General features: G+C 38.8%; 1 protein-coding gene across 9 annotated transcripts in view; it reads right to left on the reverse strand.

Annotated features, from left to right (window-relative positions):
- ADCYAP1R1 (ADCYAP receptor type I) overlaps positions 1–14,452 on the reverse strand; it is a 134,188-nt gene that overhangs the window by 49,924 nt on the left and 69,812 nt on the right. For all 9 annotated transcript variants that reach the window (XM_069859217.1, XM_069859215.1, XM_069859216.1 and 6 more), the window contains exon 4: positions 6,732–6,839. In XM_069859217.1, the coding sequence (XP_069715318.1) occupies positions 6,732–6,839 (108 nt within the window). The remainder of the gene's footprint in view (positions 1–6,731; positions 6,840–14,452) is intronic.

Genomic DNA, 14,452 nt, shown 5'->3' on the forward strand with positions numbered 1-14,452 from the left:
TAACATTAGGCTTTCTGAATGACACTGACAGCAGTTCAGATGTTACTTCTCAGTCCAATTAGAGAGAAGGTTAGAGCAGAGTATATTTTCAAATTAAAACCAGCAACAGCTTTAATTTTCAGCTAAATCCTTAGACAATTTTTTAACAAAGCACCTCTCTAAATGGCAATTTATTTTGCTGCCTCTTTTTTTCTTTCCCCATCTTACTGCATACAGAAAACAGCCACCCAAGCCGAGGCAGCCAAATTCCATTCTGATATTCCATGAACGAAAATAACAATCCCCTCCAGTTACTTCATTCACCTCAATATAAGCATTTGGGATAGGTTAAAGTACTCATTGTATTCCATTTACTGAATCAGAAATCATAGAATAGTAGAATCATGAAATTATTAAGGTTGGAAAAGACCTCTAAGATCATCCAGTCCAACCATTAACACAACAACACTGTGCCTACTAAATCTTGAACACCTTGAGGGATGGTGACTTCACCACTTCCCTGGGCAGTCTGTTCCAATGCTCCATCACTCTTTCAGTGAAGAAATTTTTCCTAATATCCAGTCTAAACCTCCCCTGGTGCAACTTGAGGCCATCTCCTCCTATCACTTGTTTCTTGGGAAAAGAGTCCAACACCCACCATACTACAACCTCCTTTCAGTTAGTTGAAGAGGACAATAAGGTCTCTCCTCAGCCTCCTTCAGACTAAACAGTGACAGTTCCCTCAGCTACTCCTCATAAGACTTGTTCTCCAGACCCTTCAGCAGCTCTGTTGCCCTTCTCCTGACACACTCCAGTACCTCAACATCCTTTGGCTACTGAGTGGTCCAAAACTGAACAAAGTATTCAAGGTGTGGCCTCACAAGCACTTCCCTACTCCTGCTGACCTCACAAATCCATGTGACCAGTCTGAACTTTGACATATAACTTTTAGATATCCAAAGCCAAGTGACATTTTAAGGTCAGTTGATAGCCTTGCTGAGAAGATGGCTTGACAAATATTATCCTGAATCCCAGGTGTACAAAATGGGCCAGTTGTTTTTATTCTGGCAAGAAGTGGAAGATTTATATTCCAAGCATTTCAAATTAGAAACTGTGTAACAAACCATTTTTTCATTATGAATTTAAAAACAAGGTATTGATGAAAGGATATCACTTGAATTCCTTCCTTTTCCAGGATTAACCTGCCTCCTCTGATAAGTTATGCAGATGGCATATTAGTTCTCTGTTGTTCCTTTGATAGGAATGGTTGGACTCGATGATCCAGTGGGTCTCTTCCAACCTGGTTATTCTATGATTCTATGATTCTATATCTCCCACCCCTTCATTAAGATTAACACATCATATTGTTTTCCTGTTGTCATGCAAACAGCTGTACTTACAGCTTCAGTGCTTCATAACACGAAATTTTTAAAATTATAATATAAATTTATTGCTATTGTTTGTAAAATCATTTATAAGAACATAAATAAATTTCTGTGTTAAGAATGAACATGCTATTAATAAATATTAATGTCAGTGCCTAGCTTAGTTAAATATTCTAGAAACACAGCAGTAGCCAGAAGACACTATAAGAATCTATAAAATGTGATTAGCCACATCTTAGAAACATTCTAATGTTAGAAATCTTAGAAACGTTACCTAATAATGCTTTATTTAAGGAACTGTCATAAGATTTGACTTCTTTCATTAAACCCTCATAGAAAAAAATATACTCAGATAATTAAAATCAGCAGCAATGATAGTGAAAACTTGTGCTGATTCACCCAGAAGAGTGATTATGGATGTAGATATTTCCACCTTGGGGTCACTAGTGCAAATCCAGCCAGATCTGTAGAGATTTCAAACTACTCCAGATTAAATGTTTATTTGTTTATCTAATGAATTATGAATCTTGGTTTTGTTCCTAGTGAACAGATGTCCAAAACCCCCTCAAACCCAGCACTACAAGAGGTAACAGCTGTCACTTTTATTACTGATGCTGTAAGGAGATAAAGAAAGCAAGACATATGTTTACAGTGGAGAGACTGCTCCTCCTTTAGGGTCATACTTATACCCCGCTACAGGTCAAATGTGAATTACAGTGTGTGAACAGGTCTGCAAAACCTGGGAAAATAAAAATATTATTTCATCCCTTTATTTTACATAGTTCTAGTTATGATGGAGCTTTTAATTTTCATATAACTATTTTGGGTTTTATTTCTATAAAAGTTATATTATTTTTTAGTTTAAAAAATCAAATAAATCTTTCCTATTAACAGGTCATAAGTTAGTTAAGCTCTGGGATAGATCATGTTGAGCTAACTTTGCCTTTGAGAAGGGAGATGGGTCAGATGACCTTGATGATGTCAACATTGGAGGCAGCCTGGGCTGCAGTGATCATGCATTGGCAGTGTTCACCTCCCTGAGGGACATGGGTCAGGCAAAGAATAAAGTCAGGACTCTGAATTTTAGGAAAGCAAAATTTCAGCTGGTAAAGGAGTTAGTCAATATCCCCTGGGAAACTGCCCTCAAGGGCAGGAGAGCACAACAGAGTTGGCAGGTCTTTAATGATGTTTTCTGTACAGCACAAGAGCTCTTGATCCCGAGCTGTAAAAAATCAGTAGAGGAAGCCAAGAGACTGGCATGGGTCAGTCAAGACCTGCTGGTCAAACTAAGCAGCAAGAAGGAAATGCACAGTAAGTGGAATATGGGGCAGGTATCCTGGGAAGTTTATATGGAAACTGCCCGGCTGTGTTGGAATGGGGTCAGGAAGGTCATGGCACAGCTGGAGCTGAACTTGGAGAGGGACAGAAAGAATAATAAGAAGGGCTTTTACAGGTATGTTAACCAGAAAAGGAAAGTCAAAGAAAATGTGACTCCCTGATGAGCAAGACTGGCAAACTTAGATGAGGACAAGGCTGAGGTACCTAACAACTTTTTTGCATCAATCTTCACTGTCAACCTCTCTTCCCATACTTCTTGAGTGGACAGACTGCAGGGCAAAGGGATCAAGTCTATCCTCAGCAAGTTTGCAGATTACACCAAACTGAGTGGTGCAGTTGACACACCTGAGAGACAGGATGCCATCCATCTGTCCTGAGAGACCAGAGGAACTGTCCAGAGGGACCTGGGCAAGCTCAAGAAGTCATCCCATATGAAATTCTTGAGGTTCAACAAGGCCAAGCACAAGACACTGCAAATGGGTTGGGGCAACCCCCAGTATTGATACAGGCTGGGAATGAAGAGATTGAGAACAACCCTGCTGAGAAGGACTTGGGTATACTGGTGGATGAAAAGCTGGACATGAGTTGACAATGTGCCCTTGGATCCCAGAAGAACAATCATATCCTGGGCTGAAAAAAAAGAAGCATGGCCAGCAGGTTGAGGGAGGTCATTCTGTCCCTCTATCCTGTTCTGGTGAGACCCTGCTTGGAGTATTACACCCAGCTCTGAAGCCCTCAGCAGAGGAAAGACATGGACCTGTTGGAGTGGGTCTAGAGGGAGGCCACAAAAAACCTTATCATGGCCTTTAAATACTTTAAAGGGTCTTATAAGAAAGATATGGGTAGATTTGAGAAGAGGAGGCTGAGGGGAGACCTTATTGCTCCCTATAACTACCTGAAAGGAGATTGTAGAGATGAGGAAGCTGGCCTCTTCTCCCAAGTGACAGGGGACAGGACAAGAGGGAATGGCCTCAAGCTCCGCCAGGGGCGTTTCAGGCTGGACATCAGAGAAAGGTTTTTCACAGAAAGGGTCAGCGGGCACTGGAATAAGCTTCCCAGGGAAGCTGTTGAGTCACCATCCCTGGAGGAATTTAAGAGATGGGTGAATGAGGTGCTCAGGGACATGGTTTAGTGGTTGATAGGAATCATTGGACTCAATGATCTGGGGGGTCTTTTCCAACCTAGTGATTCTGTGATTCTGTGATTTTTTTCAGCAGGGCCTGTTGTGATAGGACAAGGGGTAATGGTTTTCAATTAAAAGAGGGTATATTTAAACTAAATATAATGAAGAATTTTTTTACAATGAGGGTGTTGAAATGTTGGAATGGGTTGCCCAGAGAGGTGGTAGATGCTCCATCCCTGGGAACATTCAAGGTCAGATTCTGTCTAGTTGAAGATGCCCTTGTTCATTGCAGAGTGGGCAGACTTGATGACCTTTGAAGTTTACTTCCAACACAAACTGCTTTATGGTTCTTTGATTTCTCAAGAGGTCTTCCAGCCTTAATTACTTCAGAAATGGAAAAGAAATTTAGTCAGTAATGAAAATGTGAAAAGGTAACGTGTTTGCATGGGATATAAATAGATATAAATAGAAACATCAGAGACAGCCCTTGAGATGAGGAATACTATAAAAGCCCATGGCAGAGCTGTGTGGATAGATTGGCACTGGAGATTTCCTGTGCTGTAGGTGTACACAGCGCCACTCTCCACAGTATTAAACTAGCAATATCTCTGAGCCTTGCATGTAAAGCGGGCAGGGAAAAGTGTTATGTTATGTTACTATGTGTTAGCACAGTGTAGCCTGAGGGTATGCAGGAGGTATAGATTACAAACCACTGAAAGGGAAGCATCATAATGGAAATTTGGACAGGCACAGTCTTGAGCATCAGGCCTCCTGCAGTTATATCAAAAGATAATATATCAGCCATCTGCTGATGCGCAATGAACAACTTTTAAGTATTTTGCCTGCAGGCTTCAAGCATGACTGATAACTGGATAGTAAAAAGCTTCTGGTTGAGCGCATATCCTGCATTAAGATGACCAGAATTATTTTGACAATCAGACTAAAAGTCAAGTAGTCAACAAAATTTGATTACAAAGTCATGGAGAATTGGGGAAAAAACCCCCAAAAACACCAAAACCAACCACAAACCAAAACAGAGCCAACCAAAGAAAGCTGAAAGAGAGAATAGTATTTCCTTATCCTAGACACAAGGATGCTGGATGCTCACATGTTGGTTTTCTATTATCACTAAACATGGAAGGCTCAATAAGTGCCATTCTACCTGCTGAGTCAATACTGAACTGATTTTATCTAATTATACTGGCTATAATTAAAGCACATTGAATTACAGTAGTAATTATATTTTTATACCTGATAGTTTAAAGAGGGACTTATCTTCCCCTGTTCAAAAATCAGATGCCTGGTTCAACTGAATTGCCTTTAGTACTTTCTGGGTAAAGAGAAGTATCTCTGAGGTATGATTCATCTCATGTCTATTGGAGTAACACAAATTGCCTTCTGTGGGTCTCTCCACTGACTACAGGTGGAGTCTAGAGGACTCATAGAGGAAACAATTGACTTTCTTATGGGTAAATTTAGATGAGGTAATGATCACCCATAAATTCCTTTCTGTTTCACAAGAGCTCTGGCATCTGCTTCAGCATCAGAATGAGTTCAGACGGATGTATTTAAAGGTGAAGATTTCAGTCTTCCTGGAACTGTGTATGAAATACTTGCTGTCTCCCACAAATTGTGCTCTGTATGTGGCAATGCAGAGCAGGTGGATTTGGGACTCAAGACTGTAAATGAATAATTAATTGGTAAAATAATCTTTGGGAAAACGATCCTGGGGTACAAAGATGAATTTATTCCTCAGTGGACAGTGCTAATTAAGTTATCTACAGGATCCTAGATGGGTGCTGGTAGTAAATGGGCAAAACTGTATTTATTACCAAGGAAAATCTTGTTTTTAGGTAACATTATGGGAGGAGAAACTCTCTCTCAATTATTCAGTTGGCAAGTTAATTTCATAGAATCACACACACCACACAAAAAAGGGAATTTCAAGAGAACATCTAATCAATCTATACATCTTCTGATGAAGAAGAGTTATTTCGTCCGGTCCATACACTCTTATTTTTACCTAGCAAATTTTCATTGATTTTAAATTTAAAAAAAAAAATTGAGAAAGGAAAATGAGTTTTTGGTATCATGAAAACAGTAGCTTGTACAGAGATTCTTCTCATTGAAATGCGCTACGTAATATAAATAAGTAGATCTACTTGGACTTTTGGTCCAAGCTTAAAGTAGTGGCAGAAACAGAGAAAAGATAAAATGCACTAGACTAGCTAATCATCTGCAGTTTTGTTTATAAGGCAAGGAAAGACTATGATAGGCAGCAATGCATCCTGGAAAGAGAAACTGCCCAAATCTGCAATATTTCTTTTGCTTGCTTGGTTGCTGGTGACAGCTGCAAGTGGCAGGATGACATTGTCTCATTTCTACAGACCACAAAAAGTCATGATAGAGCTTCTGCATCTCTTTGTGAATCCTTAATTCCCTCTGACTCTTCCCTGGACTCACAATATGGGAGCTCTTCACACTGGTCATCTTGTGACTATGTACTCCTTAGACATGAGAAGAAGCCACTCTTGAGTTTTATTTATTTTCTAAAGTAGGTTTGAATTATGATGATTAATTATCCAAGACACAAACACAGTTTCAGGTCTCATTGATATCATGGGAGAATCATGGGCAGAACATTCTCTTTATTAATTAAAGCTCATGATATTTTCAAGTTGTATACTCTTTGAAGGCTTTTTTCATACATTCCCTCCCAACTCCGCATGGATACATTCACACCTACACACAAACATCCCGTTTGTCTATAGTATTTTTTTAAACTGAAACCCAGCTCTAGACCACTGTTGTGTTTTTGATTTCCCTTACTGACTATCTAAGTGAGGTTTTACACTCATGCTGGTCATGACCAGGCAGATACAAAGAAAAAAGAGGAAATACTTTACCATCTTCAGAGATGATAAATCTGAACAGCGCAGGACACTTGACAAAGACTATTTCACCCACACTTGCAGGTTTCCAGCATGTAATATTATCCCACATTCCTGGGCAACCTGTAGGAGAGAAGTAGGGATAAAATGCATTAGTGGTGGAAATCCCTTCACTCTGTTACGATGTTTTATAGTTGGTTCTTTCTTTATCCATATAAATGTGCTTGTTTAGAATAATAAACAGTATTACATTCTAATAAACTTTCCCTGGAATAAAATAACTGTCATTCATAGGAATAGTGTTAAATATGTTGCTGCATGGCACGATAATGGCCAGACTGTACCATTGCAGAAGATGACATTTTTTAGTCCTGGTTAAATCTCTCCAATATATATAAGAGACAATTTTTCCCATAAGCACAAAATCTGCTGCCATTTAGCTATATTTCAGTAGTGCCGGGTTAAGCATTTTATTTATGGATCATGTCTTTGATTTAATGTCTATACTTTTGTCTCTAATACTTGTCAAAGGTTGAGTAATGACACATTTTGAAATTTGACACATGGAGATGACTAGAAATTTAAAACCAGATTCTGCTTCATCCTATAGCCAGTTTTGTGGATATGTGTGGGAAGTTTACCTCTTTCTTGTTTATTTCCTTAAAAGAGTTGTTAATGGAAATTTCCTCCCTTAGTAAAGAGCTGTTGCAATATCATTCACTAACTTTAGTGCAGCCTTTGCACTAGAAAATACGAAGTCACAATGACAATGGGATGATTTTGAGCTCTAATGATTTTTTGCATGAGCTAAAGACAGAACCAGGCCTTTAAGAGCTGTTCAGAGATTAGGTTTTAGGTAACAAGCTTTGAAGTAAAGATCTGAGCAGTAAAGAACTAACCTCCTATAACATGCAAGCAAAAAGAGGAGCTGATGAGGTTGTGGATGGGAGTTGTCTTCTCTTAGGATGTAGGAAAAATTCAGGTCCTATGTGCTAATTTAAATATACTAAAGGAGCCCAGCTCCTGCTTCATTCTGATCATTCTGTCAGAGACATGAAAAACTACGGCTGGCTTTAAAGAAGCATAAGCCCTCCTGTGATTCTGTAAACTGCCATATTACTAGTTCACAAACCTAGAAGAATTATGCAGTGTGTGGAAAGACTCAGAGCAATCTCTCTCAAATTTCCTACTGTTTTAAAAAAAATCTTACTGAAGGAATCTCAAATGGCAATCACTTTTTACCTCAGCAGGAAAAGAAAAAAAAACCTTAAATCTAAATATCTCCACTACTCAGTTGCACTTGATGTTGAGATTAAGTACATAATCTTATCAACTGTTAAAAGCCACAAGCTCCATGATTTTGTAAGTGGTTTTCTGTTAATACACTCTCTCTTAGACTAAGTGCCAGAAAAAATAAGGTCTTCAGTCAAAGCAGATAATACTTCAAAGTGTCATATTTTCAGACTGGCACAGGTACAATTTAATGAGGTACGAATGATCAAATTGTAAAAACGGTGTGAGCTATATCAACTTTGGTGATAGCAGCACATTTCCATCAGTGGAGAAGGTGTGCTCACAGGACTGGAATAGGTGTATTATTTCCATGAGCTTCAGTGGTGGGGAATCACAGCCTGTGTTTTCTCACAAAAAAATATAAGCCAAATACTACCATGTGTGAAGGATAGGGCAGTTCTGAGTGATAGTGTTGGAAGAATTAGGTTAGTGTCAAACAACACTATTATGATATAACAATGATGGCATAGCCAAAGCAGTTGATAATCATTCTTTCAGATTAAAGGGTGCAGCAACAGATTATATCATATAAATTAATAACCATAAAAATCCAGATCCTATTAGATAAAACGTCCCTCATCTTTCCCAGACCCATCAAAACACAATATTACTGCAAAAAAAAATGCTCATTAAATCATTGCAGGAACTAGAAAAAAGGAATCCTTTACATTTTCCCTTCCTCCTCTCTTATCCCACTCTTATCCCACTCCTACCACATGTTGTTTCCTTTGCAAGATGAGGATCATGTTGTGTGAATATTTTGATTCATTAGAACATCTCCTAAAGGCTCAAAGACTGACATTTGAAAAGTTTTGTGATACAGTTAGAGCACTAAAGATGGAAATCAAGATCAGATTGAGTGCTATTCGATTTTTGTTGTCTTTGGTAGCTAATGCCTGTCCATGCAGTAGGAACTGTATTTACCGTGTAAATCTGAAGACATGTAGTAATAGGTTTATGGTTCACTGATATATGACACTCTGTACAAAAGGAAAGGATATGTAAATACTCATGGTAATGAGACATTCGCTTACAAGAAGTGGTAGAGACAATCAAAATGGCTAATGAGATCTCCTGAGAACCACCTGCTAGCATTGCATGCTTAAATTAAATGGGGTTTGACATGAATATGGAGAACTTCCTTATTTCTTGTTATTGCTTCAAGATCAGTTGTCTTCCAGACACTGGGATGGCAAGACACTTGCAAAGGAACGTAGAGAAATGCAAGGAAATCCTTGCACTGCAGAAAAGAAAGTGTTGACAAGGAATAAATATTTCATAGCACAGTGTATTAAATCCAGTTATATCAGGTGTCTGTTTTTGTGGCAATATCATGCAGGGTGAAAAAATTGACCCATATACAAAGACGCTACAAGTACACTGTTCTCAAAAGCACAAATGTGCTGACATTGGAAGAGAAGGATAGAGAAACAGAGAGTCAAGTAATTTGCCTTGGTTACTAAAATAGGTGAGTGATGGAGACTGAAAAGAATTAACTATCAATGAGAATATCGCCTGTTCCTGTCTGGAAAGTATATTTGAAACAAAGAATCTAGAAAAGCGAAGAAAAGAATGACAAAAAATTAAATGGAATAAAGGCCAGCGTGCACAATCCCCGTACATTTGTAAATAATGATACAGCCAGCAACTCCTGCTGGGTGAAATCTGGCCACGGAAATCAAAGTGACTTGAGTGTGAAACTGCACAGTAGGGTTCTCCTCTGGCACTGACGGCATGTCTCCATCGCTATGTGATGCAGGGATAACCAAGCTAGATCTGAAAGAGGTAGCTCAGACACTGCAAGTAGAAACATGAAGCTTCAAGTGGGTGAATTTTCCAGGTTCTCAGCATGTTAGAAATAAATGATAACAACAGATAGTTTTAAAGAATAAGATTTCATGTGGGCAAGAGAGAAAAGTGGTGGTCTTGCTAATGGATAATCTTGAAAACAAGGTGCCTTGCAGAAAGCACAAATTCTGCCTTCCCTTCCTATATCTGCTACCGTGCACTGCAACCTTCAGACATGAAAGTCATGTTTAATAAACTTTGTAGGATTTATCCTGGCTAACATAAGGTGCACAGCTAGACATCTTGTCTAGGGTAAGTACATACGCCCTTTACGTGGTATGGGCAAAAGAATGCTTCATCTCATTCAGCTAGTCACCTCCTCTTTAATGGGATGAATGATCCTTTGTGAAGCCCAACCCCTCATCACCAAATTCAGTCATTCAACTGGAAGATTAGTTGGGGTTCTTTTAAGTATAGATGGCTAAGACTTACCCTTTGGCCCTTATTTAAGCTAAACAAATTTTCCTCTGTAGTTCATGGAATGTGACTTTCCAGATAGGGAGGATCCCAATTTAAGGTGGCAGTGGTGGTGAACTACCTTGTAAGTGTATTTCTGTCTCTCCACTGACTGCGCCCAGCAGAAAGAGGCTAAGAACTAGCTTAGCCTAGAGAGATGCCTATTAAATTCCCCATAGAGTTTATATGGCTTTTTGCAGTAGCCATGAACCAATTCTGCCCTCCGGGCAGTGGGCTGACCAGTGGCCATGCAGTGTCCCTTAGCCACTTTCCCATCCTGAAGGAAGGGGTCCAGCTGAGGGTTGGGACATGTTATGCAGGCTGTGAACAGTGCCAGAACAGCTGTACAGCTCCTGAGCAATTCAAACCAGAGGCAAACCACAATGTTTGCGTATGTAAAAACACACGATCAATCTCTACATCTCTGTCTCAAGCTTCTTCTTTTAAAAGTAAGACAAAACTCACATTTAGACTGAAAGCTCCCTGTGGCTGCATCCTCCTTGTAGTGTTCTTGTGAGATGTACTTCCAAAAACAGAGTCCTGATTTCAGCTGAAGTACAATATTTATTTTATATGAATTTCACATGAAGCCCCTGACACCTAAGTCTAAATTCAGTGCTGTTGAAGCTTGTGGGGGCCAGGGGGGTGTGCTGCACATACCTAAGGATGGATCTGACTTGGCAGCCATGGAAAAGGAACAGCTTTTTCAGAGAAAAGTCAAATTTCATAACAAGGAGGAAACCATAGATATTTATCATTGCAGAATCTTCTGATGCAATTTTAAAATTATACCTAGCACTAAAACCATCCCAGTCATCATACCTCTGTAGAAGTTAACACAAGTCTTGTTCCTGTCCTTTGTTTCAAATTAAGGCTCTCAGAGCAAACATTTTCTCCCTAATCTGCTACTCCTAGGCGCTGAAAGGCTCTCTCGCCTGATGTGTCTGGGCAAGCACCAAGAAAGAAAGATTAAAAAAAAAAAACAAAGTAAGCCATGCTGGCAGAATAGCAGTGATAAAGAGGTCTTCTGAAATTGCTTACATTCCCTATCTTCTTTTTCTTTTCTGGCCAGGGCTGTCTGGAGAGTCCCAGTTTTGACAGTAGCTAGATATAAAGTCAGACTTTATGCAGCCTACAGCTGAAGTCCACTGAGTTCAAGGAATAGATCTCACTTTAAATTAACTGAGACTGGAGCCTGACATCTTCCACCAACACAGAGTCACTATGTCACCAGGACTATGTACAAATTGTTCTTTTCCTATAGATTTGTGCCCTGTTTTCTCATGGTGCCCTAATGCAATGCCCTCATTTACACTCTTTATATTTTAATCCTTTTTAATGTATTCACAACATCCCTCCATGTCCTTATACTGTCCTTAGGGCAATATGCCTCCTTCTCATCTCTGCAAACTTTTTGGCAAGAGAAGCCACAAAACCAAAGATGTGCCTGCTGGATAGCAAGACCCTGAGTATAAATTCAGTGCTCATTTATTCACTCTTCTTAACAAATTGAGTAAGTCCTATCTGTCCCCTTCTCTGTAAAAATAAATTATTTTGACATCTTTCTTGTGCTCAGCACATAATTTTCACAAAACAAATAGGAATTTGCAGCTTGGAGACTAGTACATCTAGATCAAAGGTTGCTGATTTTATTCAGTAGATTCAAAATTATTGGGTAAAGGAGGGCAGTGAAAGAAAAGAATGAGAGGGCAATGGGATTTATGAATTCATACACAGACAAACAGGAGTAGACAAGAATTTGCATAAAATTTAATTCCTTGGTAAATCACAAAAAAAATGTAAATACATAAATCTTACACTTCTGTTATTTTTTATGTATGGAAATAAAGGCTTGAGATTAAAATCCACCTTTTTGTCTTACAGCATTTAGTTTGATTTTCAGTTCCTCTCCTCATTTATTAGTTTAAAATATCACCTTCAAGGTCATATTGCCTTCGGGAGAGTAATATCAAAGGAAACATAATGTTACAAGCCAGCATATTAGACTGAATTATATGACACACAATAACTTTTAAAGGGCATACTGCATATAAAGCCTTTCAGAGAGAGGGGAATATGAGTGAGGTGTTCTCTGTTCTTTCATAAATCTAGGCAAATACCAAAACAAATAAAGGCTTAAGCAAGGCCTGGGTATGGAGCCTAGATTTTCAAAGGTAATTGACATTTCAAAGTAAAGGCATCTTACAGGAGCTCCTGTTGCAGAAATGATCATTATGTGTTTCAAGTTACGCAGCAAATTTATACCACTGTCAGATTCAACAGCCTCTTTTGAAAGTCCAGGATGTAAGAGAGTAGAAAAGAAAAATACCAATAGAAATTCCAAAGTTGTAGATGAGGAACTCAGGACTCCAGAAGAAAATACAAATAAGTACACAAGGCACTATTTGACCATGATCTGTCTCACAGGTGAAAAGAGAATGAAGATCCTCTCACTTGTGCAAAAATTCATCCATTAAAACTACTCTTCCCAAGAATGTGGAAGGTTCTTGTATACATCTGAGGTGAAACACATATGGCTCATATGGAAATACCAAATTACTATTTTTTTAACTTGAACATTTTATACATGGCGAAAACCACCTCTTAGATGACAGCAGCTGTTATCTATAATTAGAGAAGTATGAGCAGTTTTTATAGTTGTTTAAGTCTTTATAGTCATAGGATAGTTATTCTAAGCTCACACTTGTTCTTGCATTATTACCTGCCAAGAAAACCTCATCCAAGAATATCCTCAGAATCCTTTAAATGCTGCCAACCAATTGGCCTTAGGTGAGCTTTAAGAGGGTTTTAAAGGGAAGCTTCAATTTGGCAAAATCTTTGGAACATTTCTTTGTCTAATTATACAGATGAGTTAAAAGCCAATAATCTGGGAAATGGAGAGGTGTTTCTTCTTTTAAAAAAATCTTTAAATAAAATAAAAAAGTTTGTTTATTCATCTATGAGAAAGTCACTGCTTTGCTGCTCTGGAAGCAGAGATGGTGTGAAATTACTCAAAAAATTTGGGAGATATTATTCCAACACTGCTGGAGGACAGAATGATACTTACAAGCTGCCAGAACCTGAGCCAGGGGCAAGCTCACCAGCTGTGGATAATCTGGCATCACTTGGAAGACGGGTTATGTGAGAACATGTGGTACTGCTGGAGGCAGCCTTGCCTGGAAGCAGCTGGTGCCCTTTACTTCTTTTATTGCTGGTGGCAGTGGAAAAGACTGACATTGTCCTACCCCATGACCGTGCCATTCTGACTCACTTCCCTCTCTCTTTAGGATAAAAAGACAACATGCACTTTTCTTTATCCACTCTATCTTCTGTTAATTCTCCAAGATGAGGGAAAGAGGAAAAAGGAGGCTATTCCACCAGTGGCTAGAAGGCTTTTTAATCCTTAAATGACTAGGCTTAAAGTAATTTCTGGGAAGATTGTAGTAAAAATGTCAGCTGAAGTCTATAGAATTAAGAAAGAGTTTCAGAAGATAACAATGAGGTAAGAACCAGGAACATGTGTTCCTCTTCCACAAATCCTCACATTCTTCTGTTATATCCTACCCGAATCGATCCTGCTCTTCACAGGCACAATCTGCCCATAAAAAAGACAACAGGGTGCAACTCTAATCAGCTGTGTCCTACCTTTGTGAAGAGTTTCAATTAACACTATAAACTAAACATACAGCTGGTTGTGGTGATGGAGGAACAGGATAGAAGTATATAGTATACATTTATAAGCATAACATATAAAAATATTATATACAATGTGGTTTTTTGCCTACAAATGTTAATGTGCATCACAATGAACTCTGGCTTTCAACTAAGGCTGTAGGTAAGGAATCTTTCCAGGCTGTACAGCCAAGCAGTTCATTGCCATTTTGCTGCCCATGAAGGGTAGTGATATTTGGCCCATTATAAGACTTATGGGCCTGTGAAGAAGTTATTTGTAAAGATCACCAGGATAACTAGTTGTTATGGATACAGAAAATGTAGACATTTTTCTAGTTTGTCTTTTTGGTGTTTTGGAGTCTGTATTCCTTTGAAAATGGAGAGAGGATTTATCTACATTTGGTAGCACATCGCTTGAACATCTAGTCTTCCCAGTAATAAATTCAGGACTTCAAATCTGTTCAGTC

This window comes from Phaenicophaeus curvirostris, chromosome 6 (assembly GCF_032191515.1).
Source record: "Phaenicophaeus curvirostris isolate KB17595 chromosome 6, BPBGC_Pcur_1.0, whole genome shotgun sequence".
In the NCBI taxonomy this organism is placed as follows: domain Eukaryota; kingdom Metazoa; phylum Chordata; class Aves; order Cuculiformes; family Cuculidae; genus Phaenicophaeus; species Phaenicophaeus curvirostris.